The 22774-nt window shown below is 45.4% G+C and overlaps 2 protein-coding genes across 11 annotated transcripts in view; one reads left to right on the forward strand and one right to left on the reverse strand.

The window, feature by feature from the left end:
* The window catches only part of CDKL5 (cyclin dependent kinase like 5), an 850075-nt gene that overhangs the window by 204934 nt on the left and 622367 nt on the right, over positions 1-22774 (forward strand). Inside the window, exon 4 of one of the 10 annotated variants that reach the window (XM_063955716.1) lies at positions 483-573. The exons of the other annotated variants lie outside the window; for them this stretch is intronic. The gene's annotated coding sequence lies outside the window, so the exon portion shown is untranslated. The remainder of the gene's footprint in view (positions 1-482; positions 574-22774) is intronic. 10 annotated transcript variants of the gene reach the window in all.
* Positions 1728-2393, reverse strand: LOC135051293 (phosphatidylethanolamine-binding protein 4-like). The gene has a single exon (XM_063957358.1). The coding sequence runs from the start codon at positions 2322-2324 to the stop codon at positions 1728-1730; it is 597 nt and encodes a 198-aa protein (XP_063813428.1). The 5' UTR covers positions 2325-2393.

The following is a 22774-nucleotide window of genomic DNA, read 5'->3' on the forward strand; positions in this document are numbered from 1 at the left end:
TCAATTCGGCGCAGTAATTTACTGCGCAGGTAAAAGGGTCGTAGCCATTGTCTTTTACACCCAAGGCTATTCAATTAGAGCCTTCTTTGTGCACAGCAGATTTGCCACTAACACACATTAACCCATAGGTTCCTGGATAAGTACATGGAGCTGTGAGTTAATGCGTTTGCATCACCTGCGATAAGGGCACTTACAGTGGATTTTCTGTTAGAGCATACCTCATGCTTCAACACAAATCTGCATTAAGTGCAGCCTTTGGGATTATCACGGGCTGCCTCTGGCAGTAATTGAATAGCCCTGGCAGACCAATTAGCTCACGGTTAATTACCGTGGCTAATTGAATCTGACCCTAAGTCTATATTATTCTGGAGCTGATTTAAGTAACACCACAATATGACATTTTATATATCAAATGACGTGTATTACATACATATGCAAAGGTTTTGATTATAATACTTTCATGGTCAATATTTCAATAACAGAACCCGGGTGCTACTCCGCGAGACAAACTGTGTATCAGTTTCTCTATACTGAAAATGGAATTCCTATTACAAGGCATACTAGGAACTGGAGGTATGTAGGTTTACTCAGACTTGGGGTTTTATTTCTCAAGAGTCTGATTTTAAAACAAGTAATTTCAGATCGTGTTTCTTCGATATTTAAAAGGGCAATGCTTCTAACAGCCATGTCTTGCTAGTAGAAAAATTGCCCTTTTAAATATCAGACAGAAACACGATCCGAAATTATGGGTATTAAAATCTGACTCTTAATCAATAAACCCCACAAAAGTTAGGTACTGTTATTACAGTTTTATTGATGGGCATTTTTGTCATGTGTTCCATGTATCTAAGCGGAGGCAAAAATGAAACAATGTGATCTCTATGGATTAAACAAATAAGTGTTTTCAGCTGTGCTTACCAAAGAGTATATTACAATCTATTTGCTTAAGTGTAGATATTAATTAATATATACATATTTTAAACGGTATCCGGACTCCAGGTCGACTCCAAAAAGGTCGACACACCTTAGGTTGACCCCAATTGGTTGACACACCTTAGGTCGACATGGACAAAAGGTCGACATGAACAAGGTCGCCGTGGAAAAAGGTCGACATGAGTTTTTTCATATTTTTTTCCATTTTTTGAACTTTTTCATACTTTACGATCCACGTGGACTATGATTGGGAGCGGTAATCTGTGCCAAGCGCAGCGGTAGCGGAGCGAGGCACCTTGCCCGAAGCATGGCGAGCGAAGCGGTGCACTAATTGGGGTTCCCGGTTACTCTACGAAGAAAACAACACCCAAAAAAACCATTAAAAACGCATTTCGACCTTTTTCCATGTCGACATTGTTCATGTCGACCTTTTGTCCATGTCGACCTAAGGTGTGTCGACCAATTGGCAGCGACCTAAGGTGTGTCGACCTTTTTGGTGTCGACCTGGAGTCCGAGACCCATTTTAAACAAAAGGTGTCTGAATGGATCTGGAATTACTGTATGAATGCATACGTTTGTATAAGATTTCTAGATCTGGCCATAGAGACAGAAAGCTGATTAGTTGGTGTGATTCAGTGCAAATGTTTTCCCAGCATATTCGATTGGGAGACAAAAGTAAACTGCAACAGCTTTGGCTGAAAATGAATTAGTTGTTTATCATTAATAGCCTTCCAAACATTAAAACCTGTTACTGGAATATAAGCTTCAGTTTAAATCCACACAGTTACTGAATCCTACTGGAGGGGGTGAATGATCATGAACTGTGAAGTGGCCACAGGATCACCCAAGGCGGACCGTTGGACAAATTCAGTAACATCCCAACTTGCACGAGGCGCCTGGCCATCAAGGAGGGATGGAGAATATTCTGGATTTTGCATGTAGAGCAGGAACTGGTATCTGTGATATCCTGTTTGTGCTGGTACATTTGGTCGATGGTAAGATGATACAACATTTCCGGATACATCTTCCCCTCTCAGGAGAACATAACCTGGTATATCAGTGACTAGCCAGTGTCGCCAGAATCTGTATCTTGGCTTGAATCTGCTTGGAACGTCTGGATCCACCATAATCAGGGTATACATCCTTTCTGCCATGGCATTGTCATATTTGATCCACGGAGGTCCCCAGACTTGGGTCAAGCTAATAGCATAGTTAAAGCAGTTTGGTATATAAATACAGGAGGCATCACCCATCTTGGGGTATATAACATGAAGATCAGTACTGCAGAAATTGGTGTCATCTCCAATGAGAGGCTCAAAGTCGCATGAAAGAGGTCTACAGCAAGCAATGGATATGAGTGAAAGCAGGAACTGAACCGATGACAATGACATTCAAATAAGTACTGGTATGGAGTCCCCACCATGCGTTCTGGTCAATGAGCTTGTCTACAGACTCCGACGCATAGCACCAGTTCTGTGTTTGAGTCTATGTCTGTGATGTCACCATTACTCTAATTAGAATGCAGCTTCAGCTAGCTCTATGTCTTTTCCCTGGACTTACTGTAGCATATACTGTCTATGGGGTTTTGCATATTTGCATTAGCACTTGGTTTTCTACTCCCTTTTTAATTTTATTTAATTATTTTTTTTTAAATCTGTGTTGTAAAGCTAATAACCTGTACAACCACATGTTTTTAGTTTACACACACACACACACACACACACACACTCACACTCACACTCACACTCACACTCACACACTCACACTCTCTCTCTCTCTTTCTTTAGAAAAGGGTTTAAGCTGGGGGTGGGTTATTCTAATATTTTCATATAAAGGCGTTGTCTAATTTGTTACATCCCATCCTCCGACAAGTGCTGACTCAGGGGAAAATTTAGGCCCTCTGTCACTACCTCATTGAAGAAGCGGTCACAGAGTTTCTATATAGATTTTATGTGCCACAGAATAGGCTGTATAAGTAAACCGCAACACATAGAGTAATAATCTAACAATGGTGCTTTTAAACTCACTTTATTTTCAGTATTCTGTTGTACAGTATGTTCATCGCATTTTTTTACTAATGTCCTTACAGTACAAGAATGCAATCTACCTTTACCAAAGACAGTATTTGGACAATATTGACATTGCCACAATTATTACATCTAACCACATTCCATCTACAGTCGTCACACCCCAGATTTTATGTTGTACACCTTATTTTCCGACTAGAAATTAGAGATGTGCGGGTTCGGATTTACTTGTCAGAATTAACGCAAGTTCGGATTTATCCTGATCTTTCTTATTGGCTATCCAAAACACGTGACATATGAGAGTCAATAAGATGCATTTTTGAGATCCGAGTAAATCCGAACCCGCACATCTCTACTGGAAAACAGGCCTGTCACACAAGCACAGGGACTTTTGTGATTCCTTACACAAATTACTGAAACTGCCTTTTGTCGCTATTACCACTTTTAAGCTACAAAACTCTGTGATGACTGATGTTCTTATCGCCTCCCAACTAAGCGAAAATTCAGTTAGCCCCGATAGTTTAATGGGGTCGGAAAACACGAGTAGCCCCGAGCTCTTTTACTTTGGGCTATTCAGTTACAGTCCGTTTTTTGAACATTAAATTATCTGTGTTCGGTCATTCATACATAGAATCTGGGATAACTTCCTGGACCACTGTGTTAACACTACTGCGGCTTGCGGAAACAGGATATTTAATGTGGATTGGTTTTTTTTTAGCCCGGCTCAGGCTAGAGAAAAAAATCCCCATTAAGTGCAGCCTGCTAGCTGACTTCGGGGACAATTGAATAGCCCTGGGGGATCAATTAGCACATGATAAATTACAGTGGCTAATTGAATTCCCTCCTAAGTATTTATAGTTTACGTAAGGAGAACCAGTTAGTGGCATTGCAGAGTTGAAGGAAATAAACTAATCTGTAGAAGCCTGTGCCATAGTGGTGGAGAACCCGAGCTGTTTCGGTGCTAGCCGCACCCTTGTCAAGTCTAATAAGGAGCCCCAGCCTGATGCCTCCCAAAAAATAAAAGTGTTAATAGTTTATTTTATTGATAAAAAATGCAAAGTAAATGAACAGAAGGGAAATCTAAATCTAAATCAAATCTATTTCAATTTCGAAATCAAATCACCCTTTGCTTTCAAAACAGTATCAATTCTCCTAGGTACACTTGCACACAGTTTTTGAAGGAACTCGATAGGGATGTTGTTCCAAACTTCTTGGAGAAGTAAACACAGATCTTCTGTGGATGTAGTTGACTTCTATTTGATGCATTTGTAATTACCCGGCGCCCTCCTCAGTGTGGCGGCTCTGGGTGACAGCTCAAAATCTGCTGGAGCCTGTGTAGGAGATCAATGTAACCCTGAGAACTTTCTGCCCCTGTAGCCATAACTCTGCAGGCATTGCTAGCTGATCACAATGGCTACATGTGTGTATGGCTGGCCGGCGGGTGGCAGCGGGACATGAGGACTCTGAGTGCGACTGTGATAACGTGCAGTGCCGGGCGGCGGGGACTCTGTACCTGCAGATACAGAACAGGGAGGACACTGCATTCTTTTGTTCCTCCGGGCTGCCAGCATGTTTCCGGTTCTGCGGGCAGCTGCTGACGGAGTATAACGGCCGCGGCGGAAGTACTGTACGTTACTGTACTCGGCCGACCCGGCACTGGCTTCTTAAATAAATGTACGGGGCAGGTGTAAGATGGGTGTTCACCCTAATCGCCCCCCGCTAAATCTGCCACTGGTCTGAGGTAACATTGCATCAGGCCTTTTGTGTATAAATGTGGTAGAACACCCTGCATACTTGCCAGACCTAGCACCATTCTTTCTTTTATCTAAAGTCAAATCTGTACTCAAGGGAACCCATTTTACTGTGGTAGAGAAGAAAATAACAGAGCTGTTGAGACAGCTGACAGCTTTGACCATTGAAAAAGACAGTAAGAATACAGCGGTGTGTGGATGCAGAAGGGGAGCACATAGAGGGGAAAACGTAATTATAGCATCAGTCTTGTTATTTAATAGACAAACCCAGTATATACTGTATGCATCAATCAGTCTTAACATTAAAACAACCTGACTAATATTGTGTAGGTTCCCCTTGTGCCACCTAAAAGCTCTGACCTGTCGAGGCATGGACTCCACAAGAGATCTGAAGGTGTCCTATTGCATTTGGCACCAAGACGTTGGCAGCAAATCTTTAAAGTCCTTGTAAGTTGCAAGGTGGGGCATCCATGGCACATCCAACAGATGCTTGATTTAGGGAATTTGGAGGCCAAGTCAACACCTTGAACTTGTTGTCATGCTCCTCAAACCATTCCTGAACAATTTTTGCAGCGTTTTATCCTGCTGGGAGAGGCTGCTACCATCAGAAAATACCATTGCCTTGAAGGGGTGTACTTGGTTTGCAACAATATTTAGGTAGCTGATATGTGTCAAAGTAACAGCCATGGTAATGCTAGGACCCAAGGTTTCCCAGCAGATCATTTCCCAAAGGATCACACTGCCTTAATCGGCTTGCCTGCTTCCCATAGTGCATCCCAGTGCCATCTCTTCCTGAGGCACATACACCCAGCCATCCACATGATTCATTAGACCAGGTAAACTTCTTCCATTGCCCCATGGTCCAGTTCTGACACTCACTTGCCCATTGTAGGAGCTTTCTGAGGGGTCAGTATGGGTATTCTGACTGGTTTGTGATTATGCAGCCCCATACAAAGCAAGGTGCGCTGCACTGTGTTCTAACACCTTTCAAGTCAGCATTCACTTTTTCAGCAGTGCTGCATTAGCGGGATAGTCTTCTCTTACCACACACATCAGTGAGCCTTTGACCCCTATGACCCTGACACTAGTTTACCGGTTGTACTTATGTGCATCACTTTTGGAAGGTGCTAACACTGCATTCCGGGAACACCCCACAAGTCCTGTCATTTTGGAGATGCTCTGACCCAATCATCTAGCCATCAGAATTTGGACCGTGTCAGAGTCGCTCAGTTCCTTAGACTTTCCCATTTTTCCTGCTTCCAACACATCAACTTCAAGAACTGACTGTTCACGTGATACCCAATATATCCTACCCCATGACAAGTGGCATTGATATAATTTTAGCTTCCTGTTTTTCTGTATATGTTTTGCCCAGGAATGGCTACATGACATATTTTGAATTTCTTTAATTAAAAATCATTAAAGAAGCTGCATTGAACAATACCTGAGATAAGCGTTTAATATTGATATCTCTTTTATATACTTGTAATAGCTGTTTCTGTGCTGGTGTTACAAATAAGATCTGAAAACACCGTAAATGGCTTTTTTTTAGAGCTGAAATTTCAGTGCGCTTGCTGCATATAAATTGGCTATTTCCGTCAGCATCTGTTCCGAGCTTGCCTCCTACACTGTAATGTAATGTGTTTAATTCAGTGAGTTCCTCCTCATCTCTGCTCCCATTATTGCATATACAGAACCTAGAACATATGGCATAGGCTAAGTAATTGGTCTCTAACATGCTGAGGGTCTCACTATTTCTTGAGACCTTAAACATTTTTTGTTTAATTAAGAGGTATGCAAAATCATTGTTGTTTTATTCCAAGCAAACCAAAAGATTGGTGAAAAGTTCTTTATGGTAAATATGTGGTAAGCAGGGCACACCTGCTCCACCTGGCCACCCTGTGAATAATCTTTGCCCATGCCACTCCCAATCATTGTAACAGTGTTCTAAATTTAGCATATAAGCAGAACCAGCACATTTGTATAGGATCATTTCAATTGTCTCGTGCATACGTCACTGCTAACATGGACATTGCATAGAAATAGGAAAGAGGTATACTAATGTGCTTTACTATCCTTAGCCATGGAGTATAGTGTGAATGTCTGGACCTGGATAACTGGAGTGGTGTAGAACCTAAATTAAAGGGTGGGTCAGGAAGTAGGAATAAGAATGTGGTTTGCATAACATAAGAGGTGGGAAAAAAGTATTACAAATAAAACAATATAAGGACAGAATAACTTGGCTTTGGAAACCTGCGTGATCCGTCCAGAGGCGTATCTAGGGTAGGGCGAGTGGGGCACGTGCCCTGGGCGCCTTGGCAGGCCCAGGAGAGGGGGGCGCTGCCGGCGGCCAGGGCATCATGCCCCACTCGCCCCGTCAACCCTAAATGTGAGGGGAGGAGAGCGCAGCGTCTCTCCCTCCCCTCACCGCCGCTGCCAGCACTAGCAGCGCTGCCAGGAGCGCTGCTGTGTCCGGTCTCCGGCGTTAGCCAATCAGAGCTTGCGGACCGGCTCCTGCTTGGCTGCCGGTCCGCGAGCTCTGATTGGCTAGCGAACCGGCGCCAGACAGCCGCCGGAGACCTGGAGCGGTGAGGGGACGGAGAGGCGCTGCGCTGCGCTCTCCTCCCCTCACATATCAACAACAAGGCGGCCGGTGAGTGACGGGGGGGGGGGGGGGGGTTCGGCGGCGGCGGCACAGTGGGGCATGTATCTGGCACCAAATGGGGCATGTAACTGGCACTGTGGGGCATGTAACTGGCACTGTGGGGCAATGTAACTGGCACAGTGGGGCATGTATCTGGCACTGTGGGGCAATGTAACTGGCACTGTGGGGCAATGTAACTGGCACTGTGGGGCATGTATCTGGCACTGAGTGGGGAATGTATCTGGCACTGTGGGGCAATGTATCTGGCACTGTGGGGCAATGTATCTGGCACTGTGGGGCAATGTATCTGGCACTGTGGGGCAATGTAACTGGCACTGTGGGGCATGTATCTGGCACTGTGGGGCAATGTAACTGGCACTGTGGGGCAATGTATCTGGCACTGTGGGGCATGTATCCGGCACTGTGGGGCATGTATCCGGCACTGTGGGGCAATGTAACTGGCACTGTGGGGCATGTATCCGGCACTGTGGGGCAATGTAACTGGCACTGTGGGGCAATGTAACTGGCACTGTGGGGCAATGTAACTGGCACTGTGGGGCATGTATCTGGCACTGTGGGACAATGTATCTGGCACTGTGGGGCATGTATACGGCACTGTGGGGCATGTATCCGGCACTGTGGGGCAATGTAACTGGCACTGTGGGGCAATGTAACTGGCACTGTGGGGCATGTATCTGGCACTGAGTGGGGCATGTATCTGGCACTGTGTGGCAATGTATCTGGCACTGTGGGGCAATGTATCTAGCACTGTGGGGCATGTATCCGGCACTGTGGGGCATTGTATGTGGCACTGTGGGGCAATGTAACTGGCACCGTGGGCCATTTTCAGTGGCCTCACCCCTTCTGGTGTGTGGCCACGCCCATTTTTTCATCACATCCTTCTTTTTTTTTTTTTTTTTTTGGGGGGGGCGCCATTTTCCATCTTGCCCCTGGCCTCCGAAAACCCTAGCTACGCCTCTGGATCCGCCGCAAATTGATGGTTCAGCTCTTTTCACAAACATGCCCTCAGAGGCTACTATTTTTTTGTATAAAATTTTGTGATGTTTTGTGTCTGGTGGTTTTATGCTTATAATGAGGAAAAACAAGTTTGTGTTTTTGGTTCTACGGTATGACATGCAGAAATGGCTCTTAATTTGTTGGGTAAGATGTGCGGTTTCCTGTGTGTGCTCTGTGTGGAGGACCGCCATCCAGTGATGCATGTAGAATTTTTTTCTTAGTGGTAACGATAGTAAAAATGGGCGTAGACATGTGTCATGAGGGGGCGTGGTCACATGGAACTAGGGGAGTGACTATATGACAGTAGGGGCATGGCCACATTATGCCACACACCGTAATGCCTATTACACATTATGGCACACACCGTAATGCTTATTACACATTATGCTACTCACCATAATGCTTATTACACATTATGCCACACACTGTAATGCCCATTACACATTATGCCACACACCGTAATGCCCATAACACATTATGCCACACACCGTAATGCCCATAACACATTATGCCACACACCGTAATGCCCCATTAAACATTATGCCACACACTGTAATGCCTTACATATTATACCACACACTGTAATGCCTATTGCATATTATGCCACACACAGTTATGCCACTGACACCGTTTTATGTCCCACACACAAAAATGCCCCTTATAAATGATGCACCAGCTGTGGGCTGGTGGTACTGGGTACCACCACCATATTTCTTAATGGTACTCCATACCACCCCGTACCACCCTACTTTCAGCACTGGCACCATCTAGTTGAATGCCAAATACAGTGTTATAAAAATGCTGAAGTGGCCATGTACTGTGTAGATCACCGTTTCCCATCCTCAATCCTAAAGTCACACTAAGGGTCGTATTCAATAGCTGTGGGGTCCTTTCCGATGTAAAGGACCCGACAGCACTCTATTCAATGCAGGGCCAAACCCGAGAAGTTTGGCCCGGTCCCGAAAAGTGTCAATCCAACTTTTTTAAAAGTCAGATTGACATTGTTGGAAATGGGGCTAAAACCTGATGGATTTGGCCCCGCTTCCAACAATACAGGCGGCTCCGGCTTGTCGGAAAAACTGTGGCCGGATTGAATAGTTCGGAACCCCTTCCGACCTATTCGAGTTGGAACCTGCCGTCTTTCCGACAAGACGGCAGTTTCCGACTCTAATTGAATACGGCCCTAAAGGGTAAATTTACTAAGATGGGAGTTCTGTTTAAGACGGGATGTTGTTCATAGCAATCAGATTCCAGGTATTATCTTTTAGAAGGTGCTAGATAAATGAGAAGTAGAATCTTATATAGAACTCCCATCCTTGTAAATTTACTCCTAACAGTCCAGGTTTTAGTGATATCCATGCTTGAGCAGATATGTTTAAATAAAAATAACTGATTACTTATTTAAGCCACCTGTGCTCAAGTATGTCTATCCTTATAACCTAGACTATTACATACAACCCAGCTGTCCCGATTTTAGCAGGACAGTCCCATTTTTCTGGTGGTCTTATGGAAATAATTCACAATGTACGACAAACGGACAGACGTCCTGATCACAGAATGGCAGTTCAGTCCTCTGAAGACAGGACTGTCCCGCTGAAATCAGGATGAGTGGCAGGTATGCATTTTTAGTGCATCACAGAAGCCTGTAATCACAAACCCTTTGGAACACATATGCCTCATTAAACATACCTCTTTATAGCCGAGCCTCACCACTTTCTCTGCCTATGCCACTCATGGTAGTTAAATGAGAGTAGGCATGCATGATCTGGACTTGAGTAGAAGCTGTATATAGATGCTGTCCAGCTGGCCCTAACTGTTTGGAGTTTGTATATTCTCCCCGTACTTGTGTGCGTTTCCTCCGTGTACTCCGGTTTCCTCCCACAATCCAAAAATATACAGGTACAGTAGGTTAATTGGCTCCCAACAAAATTAACCCTAGTATGTGTGTGCATGTACATGTGATAGGGAATATAGATTGTACGCTCCAGTGGGGCAGGGACTGATGTGAATGGCCAAAATTCTCTGTAAAGCGCTGCGGAATATGTGTGCGCTATATAAATAACTGGTAATAAATACATAAATAATAAACTGAAAGCAACTTGAAGGTTACTGAAAGTTAAGACACTAGATTAGAGATTACTTTATAGTACTTGACAGTAAATCCAGCTACTAAGGATTCCGTAGCTTTAAAATCAAAAGAAGATGTCAGAGTTCAAACATTCTATTTGTGTGCAGATAGGTAGGGAAGATGGCAAGATTGCAAATAATATTCAATGGTGGAAGCTAACATTTTTGTGTTTTTGTCGTTGGGCTATTGTACAGTATAGCCTAGCATAAAAAGATCAAAACACAATTGACAATTTTTAATGGCTTAAAAATGAGTTTATTCTGATTGTTACTAACAGCATTGACCGCATTTCACATGTCAACAGATGTTTCCTCATAAACTCAGTCTCAATACGCCACATGGCGTGAGACGCCTGACGGAAGTGAGCCGCACCAAGCGGTGTAGATAAGCAGGTTTTTCTTTAGATTTGCATCTTATTCTCTCCACAGATGCAGCAAAACACCACTCAATCTGTACCCGAGATGCCAGGCTGCAACTTGAGCTGGACAGGAATATGTTTTAAATATGTACAAAGTCACAGATGAAGCACAACAGAACTTGGTGTGAAAAAAAGCTACAGCATTATGGTGGTCATTCCGAGTTGATCGCTCACTAGCAGTTTTTAGCAGTCATGCAAACGCATTGTCGCCGCTTTGGAGAAGTGCAGACGCCTGTGCAGCAGAGCGCCTGCAAAAACATTTTGTGCAAAACAAGACTCGCCCTGTAGTTACTCTTCGTGTGCGTTGATTCTAACGTTGGTGGGTTGGCTTTTGACGTCACACACCCACCCAGCGTTCGGCCAGCCACTCCTGCGTTTTTCCTGGCACGCCTGCGTTTTTCTAAGCACTCCCTGAAAACGGTCAGTTGACACCCAGAAATGCCCCCTTCCTGTCAATCTTCTTGCGGCCGCCAGTGCGAATGAAAACGTCGCTAGAATCTGTGCAAAACCACAAAAGCCTTTGTATACGTACGTCGCGCATGCGCATTTCGGTCCATACACAAGCGCAGAAATGCCGATTTTAACCTGATCGCTGCGAACAATGGCAGCTAGCGATCAACTCGGAATGACCCCCTATATACAGATGTACAAGTGATGCGTATCAAATGAATCATTGCAGTCTCATATTGCGACTAAGATGCACATTCGATCTAAAAAGCCATTTGGCGCATGCCGAGTTGTGTGGGACCTGGCACCCCAAGAAAGTCTGTCTGGTGTAATTGTGTCAATATGGAAATAAGGACACATCTATGGGGCAGATTCAGACCCTGTCGCAGATGTGCTAAAATCGCTATTAGGCAATTTCTGCACATCTGCGCATGCGTGTACGCCGGTACACACATGTGCAAGGTCCTAAACTGCGTTCTCTTCAGAATGCAGTTTACAACCTGGAAGGGGGACGGGGCGTCGATGCCGCGTTTTGTAGGTGTTGATGCTCCGTTTTAGGGGCGTAGGCATGTCCAGACCGTTTTCGCGCGCGGGGGGGGGGGGGGGGCACGGTGGCTGTGTGGCGTCACATGCAGCCGCTGCGACCCTTAACATGGCGAAAACATCACCGCCGTGTGATGCTCTCCCATGTCTGGTGGGGAGGGCTGGATCCGGCATGCCCGATGCTCGGCGTCCCTCCGCACGTCAAAGAAATTGATCATAGATGTGCGTTTTCTCACAGATCTACAATCAGGTCTGAATTAGACCCAATAGCTCTTAGGTCATACACAGCAGAGTATCTACTTTGTCACCCATATCCTAGAACTGCTGTTGGACTGATTTAAATCTGTTTGCTTCTATCTCATTTTTAGCAAAGCAAATAAAAATACTCATAAGGAGCACATAGAACTAACACTAAACATACCTTTAAAAAATATATCTCAAATAGTTTATTAGTAACTGATAAAAACTGTGAGCTGTTCATTCATGCAAAAGTCAGTGCTTAAATATAACTCTCAATACGGGTAAGCGTTAACCTGCTCAGGAACCAAATTATTCCCTGATTGATTTGTCAGAAGCAAAGTTCATATGCACAAACAGGATAATCACAAAGCGTCAAAGCCAGCAATCCAGAACAACTCTAGTCCCATTAATTCTATGTAATCCTGATGGCATATGGGCCTTCATTCAGATGTGGTTAGAGGTGCTGTCGCTGCTGCTTACATAGAAGCAGTAGTGATAGCACTAATAAGGTAATGGAGCAGGAGGCGTCATACCTCCTGCTGAATTACTGATCCAAACTACGTCCTAGGAAACAAATGAACAAATAAACTCAATACAAATGGTAAAATGACTTGTATGAATGTTGGATGAATATATGTAATGTATAACCTCTGACCCATGATTAGATTTCCAAAAAACATTTACGTGAAATGACTTTAGTAGAGAATTAAGTTGTTTGGCTTCACATGGATCCAGTGGCTATGGATCAAAGTGTTGAAAGTCAAAAGGTTGACAATGTCTAAGTCGACGCCAAATGGTCAACATGGTCAAGAGATAGACAGGGTCAACAGGTTGACACGGAAATGGTTGACACATGAAAAGGTCAACATGAGTTTTTGATGTTTTTTTTGGTGTCAAAATTTCCCTTTCAGCACATAGACCCCCAATTAGTGCACCGCGTCTCCTTGCATGGCTCACTTCATTCGGCATGCTTCGGGCAAGGTGCCTTGCACAGGTTACCATTCTCAATTGCAGTCCACGTGTATGGTAAAGTACGAAAAAGTCCTGAAAATGGATAGAAAAATTCCAAAAATCTCATGTCGACCATATGATGTGTTGACCATTGTCATGTCAACCATTTTGTATCAACCGTTTGCTTGTCAACCTTTTAACTGTCGACCTATCTTCCGGATACTGGATACAATATGATAACAAAGTCCCCAGTTTCAATTTAGAAAGTTCATCAAAAATTTTAGAAAACAAATGTGACATGGTGGGAATTTGTGTCATAGATTACAAGTGTCATAGGGGGTCATTCCGAGTTGTTCGCTCTCTAGCAGATTTTAGCAGCATTGCACACGCTAGGCCGCCGCCCTCTGGGAGTGTATCTTAGCTTAGCAGAATTGCAAACGAAAGATTAGCAGAATTGCGAATAGAAAATTCTTAGCAGTTTCTGAGTAGCTCGAGACTTACTCCTACACTGCGATCAGCTCAGCCCGTTTTGTTCCTGGTTTGACGTCACAAACACGCCCTGCGTTCAGCCAGCCACTCCCCCGTTTCTCCAGACACTCCCGCGTTTTATCCTTGCACGCCTGCGTTTTTCCGCACACTCCCAGAAAACGGTCAGTTTCCGCCCAGAAACACCCACTTTCTGTCAATCACACTCCGATCACTTCAACGATGAAAATTCTTCGTTCGGGCGTGAGTAAATCTACTAAGTTTTGTGCTAAAATACTTAGTGCATGCACACTGCATACCATGCTCATGCGCATTTTTGCCTTAATCGCTCCGTTGCGAAAATCGTCAACGAGCGAACAACTAGGAATGACCCCCATAATTAGATGGCCATAACTTTATTTTGCAAAATTAGGAGTCTCCTCTTAGAATCTGTAACTGTTTTCAATGGAGCAAAAAAATATTATTGCTTAGATGGCAGAACATAAACATTTGCAAGGAACCAATGCAAAAAAAAGTTTTGGATAACTGCTACCCCATACATATGTGGCATGGACTCACAAAATGGGCGTGGACTCACAAAATGAGTCTACTGAAGGAAGACTATGTCCATCTTCAATGTGACAACAAAAAGAGAGGATTGGTCAAAATGGGGGAGAAACAGATTTGCATATCCCAACCCCCTGTTCTGTTTTTTTTTTTGCCAATTCTATATACCTAGTTCTTTTGTCTAAAAATATATCAAAATTATTATTAAAAAAGCGGAGTGTTAATTTGCCCGTGCAAGTGTGCGATCGCATGTTTACGCCGTGCTACAAATATCCCTCAGTCAGGGGACAGCTGCAAATCCGCTCTCATCACACTCACCATCTAATGTTTTTACCAGTGTGTGCAGTCTGTGCGCAGCCCAGGACTTACTCCTACAGTGCGATGAGAGCAGGATGATCAGGTCCGAGCTGACGTCACACACCCTCCCTGAAATGCTTGGGAATGCCTGCGTTTTCCCTGACACCCAGAAAATGGTCCGTTACCATTCACAAATGGCCTCTTCCTGTCAATCAGCATGCAAATGGCTGTGCGATTGAAATTTTCACACCAGCCTGTCTCTGTTTGGCAATGCCTGTTGTTGTTTAGCGATGCGCCGCGCGTGCGCATTGCAATGCATACGCATGCGCAGTCAATCGATAATCGGCTGCTGTCCGCTCAGGTCTGAATCGGGCCCTAAGTAGCTGTCACTGCTGATACACTGTATGGACAAAGTACTTGGCCACACCTGTTAATTATTGAATTCAGGTGTTTCAATCAGACCCGTTGCCGCAGGTATATAAAATCAAGCACCCAGCCATGCAGTGTCCATTTGCAAACATCTGTGATACAAAATGGGTCGTTCTGAAGAGCTCAGTGATTCCAAGCATGGTACTGTGATATGATACCACCTTTGCAGTTCATGAAATGTATCCCTGCTGGGTATTCCACAGTCAACTGTAAGTGATATCATTAGAAAGTGGAAGAGTTTATGAACAACAGCAACAGCCATGAAACAGAAAATCACAGAGCAGGGTCAACGACTGTTACGGCGCATGATGCGGAAAAGTCGCCAACGTTCTGCTGATTTCATAGCTGAAGAGTTCTGAACTTTCACTGGCATTAATGTAATCACAAAAACTGTGCAGAGGGATCTTAATTGAATGGGTTTCCATGGCCGAGCAGCTGCATGCAAGCCTCACATCACCAAGTCCAATGCCAAGCGTCGGATTTAGGGTAAAGCACACCGGCATTGGACTGTGAAGGATTGGAATCATGTTCTGTGGAGTGACAAATCACGCTTTTCTGTTTGGCAGTCAGATTGGCGAGTCTGAGTTTGGCGGATGCATGAAGAACGTTACCTGCCTGACTGTATTGTGCCAACTGTGAAGTTTGGTCAGGAGTGATAATGGTATGGAGCTGTTTTTCATGGTATGGGCACAGCCCCTTATCTCCAGTGATGGGCAATCTTAATGCTTCAACATAACAAAACGTTTTGCGACAATGCTATGCTTCCAACTATGTGCCAATACTTTGGGGAAAGCCCTTTCTATTCCTACGTGACTGTTTACAAAGCAAGGACTATAAAGACATGGGGCCTAATTCTGAGTTGATCGCAGCAGCAAATTTGTTAGCAGTTGGGCAAAACCATGTGCACTGCAGGGGGGGACCAGATATAACATGTGCAGAGAGAGTTAGATTTGGGTGGGATGTACTCAAACTGAAATCTAAATTGCAGTGTAAAAATAAAGCAGCCAGTATTTACCCTGCACAGAAACAAAATAACCCACCCAAATCTAACTCTCTCTGCAAATGTTATATCTGTCCCCCCTGCAGTGCACATGGTTTTGCCCAATTGCTAACAAACTTGATGCTGCGATCAACTCCGAATTACCCCCATGGTTTGATGAGTTTGGTGTGGAAGAACTTGACTGGCCCACACAGAGCCCTGAACTCAACCCTATCGAGCACCTTTGGGATGAACTGGAATGGAGATTGCGATCCAGGCCTTCTCGTCAAACATCAGTGCCTGACCTCATAAATGCTTTACAGAATGAATGGGCACAAATTCCCACAGAAGCATTCCACATTTTTGTGGAAAGCCTTCAAAGAAGAGTAGAAGCTGCAAAAAGGGTGGAGGGGGGTCAACTCCATATTAAAGTATATGTATTTGAATACAATGTCATCACAGTCCCTGTTGGTATAATGGTTAGACATCCGAATACTACCATGTAGTATATGTTAATGCAGCAGGAGACGTCATGCCTCCTGCTTGCATTAATGTTCTGAGCTGTGCCCTAGGATGTAGTATTGGGTCATCTATTACTGGTATCCGGTCTTTAGGTTGACCACTGAAGGTTGTAAGTAAGTAGGTCGACACTGACTGAAGGTCAACACATGACTAGCTCAACATGTATGGAAGGTCAACATGGTCATTAGGTCAACATGGGCAAGATCGACACACAAAAGGTCGACACAGTTTTTTGGGGGGGTTTCAGGACCTTTTCATACCACCTCTATCCAAGTGGGCATAGAGTTGGTTATAAACCTTGTGGCGAGCGTAGCGAGCCACCGTGCCCAGAGCATGGTGAGCTTCAACTGTCAGTGGTCCCAGATGGAAATTTGGGTCAAGAAACCCCACAAAAACAGTGTCGACCTTTTGTATGTCGACCTTGCCCATGTCGACCTAATGACCAGGTCGGACTTCCATACCTGTCGACCCAGTCATGTGTTGACCTTCAGTCAGTGTCAGCCTACTTACTGTCGACCGTCAGTGGTCAACCTAGTGACTGTGGACCTAGACAGGGTCATCCCAATGAGCCACACCCTCTATGACTGGCTGCGTGACCTATGGGGACACGCATGCCGGCCACCGCAGTAGCTACCAATGGCCTAGGAAATCTTAATCCTTTGATGGAGATTATGTTCTTGTCCTTCTGTCTGAATGAAAAGCCTAATTAGTCTATGATTGCTTTAGTGACAGAATTATAAAATATGGAGAAAGTGCATCTGGAAATGTTTGGGATACAATGCTAAGACTTGTGGTGGCAGGAAATGACATTAAATATGCCAAAGCTTCTAAAGCTAAATGCAGAAACCATCCATGAAAGAGGACACCACTGCCATGTCCCTCTGTTAACAAGAAAGCTGTACTGCTTATTATTTGGAATCTCATTGCTTGTGCGGAGAACATTTTTTTATATAAATACAAAAACAAAACAAAACACAGTGGCAGAGGGCTTCCCACAAGGTAAAACAACTCTTTCTATTGTTTTTTTCTTCTTATGTGTTTGATTAGAAAAATATGGTGATAACCACCTGGCTTAAAGTGGGAAGAAAGGAGCTTTAATCTTGTAAACAAAAAACCATAATTTTAAGATCTTGATAAATGGAACAATAGTTTTTAACTTCTGTTGTGTCTCTGTCTGGTCTGGGAATCTGTGTGATATGTATCTGGGGGATTTACAACTGATTCTGAAATATGGAGACAGACCATATGGAAACACTTTGGTGTGGAGATTGGAGACCTCTCCTGTGTGCCTGGATGCGGCTTCCATCAAGGGTTCCATCTTGCCTTTTTTCTCTCTCTCCGGGTTGTGGGAAAAACGTGCCATTCTGGATCTCTCTCCAGTCCTAATTTGGGTAATTCGTTTAGGTCTCCTCTCAAGTGTTTGTTTCTATCTTTGTTGTTCTCATAAGTGCTTACGATACATGTTTTTTATATAAATGTCTTTTTATGTGGTAATGCACTATTAGTACACTTTTGATCTCATACATTTTGGAGGTACACCTTTTGTGGCAGATTTACGATACTTCCATTTATTGGATGCTGGAGATAACTATATAGTGGGTCTACAACATACAATTATTTAAGAAGACTAACTTGTGGGCCTCAGGGGACTTGCCTGATTTAAGTATCATTACATAAAAGTTAAGTACAGCACCACTTGGCCATCTAATTGTATTTTTCTCTAACGTCCTAAGTGGATGCTGGGGACTCCGTAAGGACCATGGGGAATAGCGGCTCCGCAGGAGTCTGGGCACATCTAAAAGAAAGCTTTAGGACTACCTGGTGTGCACTGGCTCCTCCCCCTATGACCCTCCTCCAAGCCTCAGTTAGATCTCTGTGCCCGAACGAGAAGGGTGCACACTAGGTGGCTCTCCTGAGCTTCTTAGTGAAAGTTTTAGACCTGCTGGCAACAGGCTCACTGCATCGAGGGACTAAGGGGAGAAGAAGCGAACTCACCTGCGTGCAGAGTGGATTGGGCTTCTTAGGCTACTGGACATTAGCTCCAGAGGGACGATCACAGGCCCAGCTTGGATGGGTCCCAGAGCCGCGCCGCCGGCCCCCTTACAGAGCCAGAAGGCAGAAGAGGTCCGGAAAATCGGCGGCAGAAGACGTCCTGTCTTCAACAAGGTAGCGCACAGCACTGCAGCTGTGCGCCATTGCTCTCAGCACACTTCATACTCCGGTCACTGAGGGTGCAGGGCGCTGGGGGGGGGCGCTCTGAGACGCAATAAAAACACCTTGGATGGCAAAAAATGCATCACATATAGCTCCTGGGCTATATGGATGCATTTAACCCCTGCCAGAATACATAGAAAAACGGGTGATAAGGCCGCCGATAAGGGGGCGGAGCCTATCTCCTCAGCACACTGGCGCCATTTTCCCTCACAGCTCCGTTGGAGGGAAGCTCCCTGGCTCTCCCCTGCAGTCACTACACTACAGAAAGGGTTAAAAAAGAGAGGGGGGCACTAATTAGGCGCAGTATTAACTATACAGCAGCTATAAGGGGAAAAACACTTATATAAGGTTATCCCTGTATATATATAGCGCTCTGGTGTGTGCTGGCAAACTCTTCCTCTGTCTCCCCAAAGGGCTAGTGGGGTCCTGTCCTCTATCAGAGCATTCCCTGTGTGTGTGCTGTATGTCGGTATTTTTGTGTCGACATGTATGAGGAGAAAAATGATGTGGAGACGGAGCAGGTTGCCTGTAATAGTGATGTCACCCCCTAGGGGGTCGACACCTGAGTGGATGAACTGTTGGAAGGAATTACGTGACAGTGTCAGCTCTGTATAAAAGACAGTGGTTGACATGAGACAGCCGGCTACTCAGCTTGTGCCTGTCCAGACGTCTCATAGGCCGTCAGGGGCTCTAAAGCGCCCGTTACCTCAGATGGCAGATATAGACGCCGACACGGATACTGACTCCAGTGTCGACGGTGAAGAGACGAATGTGACTTCCAGTAGGGCCACACGTTACATGATTGAGGCAATGAAAAATGTTTTACACATTTCTGATAATACGAGTACCACCAAAAAAGGGGTATTATGTTCGGTGAGGAAAAACTACCTGTAGTTTTCCTGAATCTGAGAAATTAAATGAGGTGTGTGATGATGCGTGGGTTTTCCCCGATAACAACTGATAATTTCTAAAATGTTATTGGCATTATATCCTTTCCCGCCAGAGGTTAGGGTGCGTTGGGAAACACCCCCTCGGGTGGATAAAGCGCTCACACACTTGTAAGGGCTCTACCTTCGCCGGAGATGGCCGCCCTTAAGGATCCTGCTGATAGAAAGCAGGAGGGTATCCTAAAAGGTATTTACACACATACTGGTGTTATACTGCGACCAGCAATCGCCTCAGCCTGGATGTGCAGTGCTGGGTTGGCGTGGTCGGATTCCCTGACTGAAAATATTGATACCCTAGATAGGGACAGTATATTTTTGCCTATAGAGCATTTAAAAGATGCATTTCTATATATGCGTGATGCACAGCGGAATATTTGCCGACTGGCATCAAGTCTAAGCGCGTTGTCCATTTCTACCAGTAGAGGGTTATGGACACGTCAGTGGTCAGGTGATGCGTATTCCAAACGGCATTTGGAAGTATTGCTTTATTAAGGGGAGGAGTTATTTGGGGTCGGTCTTTCAGACCTGGTGGCCACGGCAACAGCTGGGAATTCCACGTTTGTAGCCCAGGTCGCCTCTCAACATGAGAAGACGCCGTATTATCAGGCGCAGTCTTTTCGTGGACAAGGTTCCTCATTTCTGCCCCGTGACAGAGGGAGAGGAAAAAGGCTGCAGAAATCAGCCAGTTCCCAGGAACAGAAACCCTCTCCCGCCTCTGCCAAGCCCGCAGTATACGCTGGGGCTTTACAAGCAGAATCAGGCACGGTGGGGGGGCCCGTCTCAATGAATTTCAGCGCGCAGTGGGCTCACTCGCAAGTAGACCCCTGGATCCTTCAGGTGATATCTCAGGGGTACAAATTAGAATTCGAGACGTCTCCCCCTCGCCGTTTCCTAAAGCCGGCTTTACCGATGTCTCCTTCTGACAGGGAGACAGTTTTGGAAGCCATTCACAAGCTGTATTCCCAGCAGGTGATAATCAAGATACCCCTCCTGCAACAGGGAACGGGGTATTATTCCACACTGTTGTGGTACCGAAGCCGGACGGCTCGGTGAGACCGATTCTAAATCTAAAATCTTTGAACACTTACATACAGAGGTTCAAATTCAAGATTGAGTCACTCAGAGCAGTGATTGCGAACCTGGAAGAAGGGGACTACATGATGTCTCGGGACATCAAGGATGCTTACCTTCATGTCAAAATTTACCCTTCTCACCAAGGGTACCTCAGGTTTATGGTACAAAACTGTCACTATCAGTTCAGACGCTGCCGTATGGATAGTCCACGGCACCCCGGGTCTTTACCAAGGTAATGGCCGAAATGATGATATTCCTTCGAAGGAAGTGAATTTTAGTTATCCCTTACTTGGACAATTCCCTGATAAGGGTAAGATCCAGGGAACAGTTGGAGGTCGGTGTAGCACTATCTCAGGTAGTGTTGCGGCAGCACGATTGGATTCTCAATATTCCAAATTCGCACCTGGTTCCGACGACGTGTCTTCTGTTCCTAGGGATGATCCTGGACACAGTCCAGAAAAAGGTGTTTCTCCCGGAGGAGAAAGCCAGGGAGTTATCCGAGCTAGTCAGGAACCTCCTAAAACCGAGCCAAGTCTCAGTGCATCAATGCACAAGGGTTCTGGGTAAAATGGTGGCTTCCTACGAAGCAATCCCATTCGACAGATTCCACGCACCAGTGGGACCTGCTGGACAAATGGTCCGGGTCGCATCTTCAGATGCATCAGCGGATAACCCTGTCACCAAGGACAAGGGTGTCCCTCCTGTGGTGGTTGCAGAGTGCTCATCTTCTAGAGGGCCGCAGATTAGGCATTCAGGACTGGGTCCTGGTGACCACGGATGCCAGCCTGCGAGGCTGGGGAGCAGTCACACAGGGAAGGAATATCCAGGGCTTATGGTCAAGCCTGGAGACATCACTTCACATAAATATCCTGAAGCTAAGGGACATTTACAATGCTCTAAGCTTAGCAAGACCTCTGCTTCAAGGTCAGCCGGTGTTGATCCAGTCGGACAACATCACGGCAGTCACCCACGTAAACAGACAGGGTGGCACAAGAAGCAGGAGGGCAATGGCAGAAGCTGCAAGGATTCTTCGCTGGGCGGAAAATCATGTGATAGCACTGTCAGCAGTATTCATTCCGGGAGTGGACAACTGGGAAGCAGACTTCCTCAGCACGACCTCCACCCGGGAGAGTGGGGACTTCACCCAGAAGTCTCCCACATGATTAAAAACTCGACAGGTATTGCGCCAGGTCCAGGGACCCTCAGGCAATAAGCTGTAGACGCTCTGGTAACACCGTGGGTGTACCAGTCAGGGTATGTGTTCCCTCCTCTGCCTCTCATACCCAAGGTACTGAGATTGATAAGATGGAGAGGAGTAAGCTCTATATTCGTGGTTCCGGATTGGCCAAGAAGGACTTGGTAACCGGAACTTCAAGAGATGCTCACGGAAGATCCGTGGCCTCTACCTCTAAGAAGGGACCTGCTCCAGCAAGGACCCTGTCTGTTCCAAGACTTACCGCGGCTGCGTTTGACGGCATGGCGGTTGAACGCCGGATCCTGAAGGAAAAAAGGCATTCCGGATGAAGTCATCCCTATCCTGATCAAAGCCAGGAAGGATGTAACCGCAAAAACATTATCACCGCAATTGGCGAAAATATGTTGCGTGGTGCGAGGCCAGTAAGGCCCGACGGAGGAAATTCAACTGGGTCGATTCTTACATTTCCTGCAAACAGGAGTGTCTATGGGCCTGAAATTGGGGTCCATTAAGGTTCAAATTTCGGCCCTGTCAATTTTCTTCCAAAAAAGAACTAGCTTCAGTCCCTGAAGTTCAGACGTTTGTAAAAGGGGTACTGCATATACAGCCTCCTTTTGTGCCTCCAGTGGCACTTTGGGATCTCAATGTAGTTTTGGGTTCCAAAAGTCACATTGGTTTGAACCACTTAAATCTGTGGAGTTAAAATATCTCACATGAAAAGTGGTCATGCTGTTGGCCCTGGCCTGGGCCAGGCGCGTGTCAGAATGGGCGGCTTTATCCTGAAAAAGCCCTTATCTGATTTTCCATTCGGACAGGGCGGAATTGAGGACTCGTCCTCAGTTTCTCCCCAAGGTGGTTTCAGCGTTTCACCTGAACCAACCTATTGGTGGTGCCTGCGGCTACTAGGGACTTGGAGGCCTCCAAGTTGCTAGACGTTGTCAGTGCCCTGAAAATATATGTTTCCAGGACGGCTGGAGTCAGGTATT

Source organism: Pseudophryne corroboree, chromosome 2 (assembly GCF_028390025.1).
Source record: "Pseudophryne corroboree isolate aPseCor3 chromosome 2, aPseCor3.hap2, whole genome shotgun sequence".
Classification (NCBI taxonomy): domain Eukaryota; kingdom Metazoa; phylum Chordata; class Amphibia; order Anura; family Myobatrachidae; genus Pseudophryne; species Pseudophryne corroboree.

Excerpts from the sequence above, each read along its gene's own strand:
- LOC135051293 (XM_063957358.1), bottom strand. The coding sequence starts at position 2,324 with ATGTCATTGTCATCGGTTCAGTTCCTGCTTTCACTCATATCCATTGCT.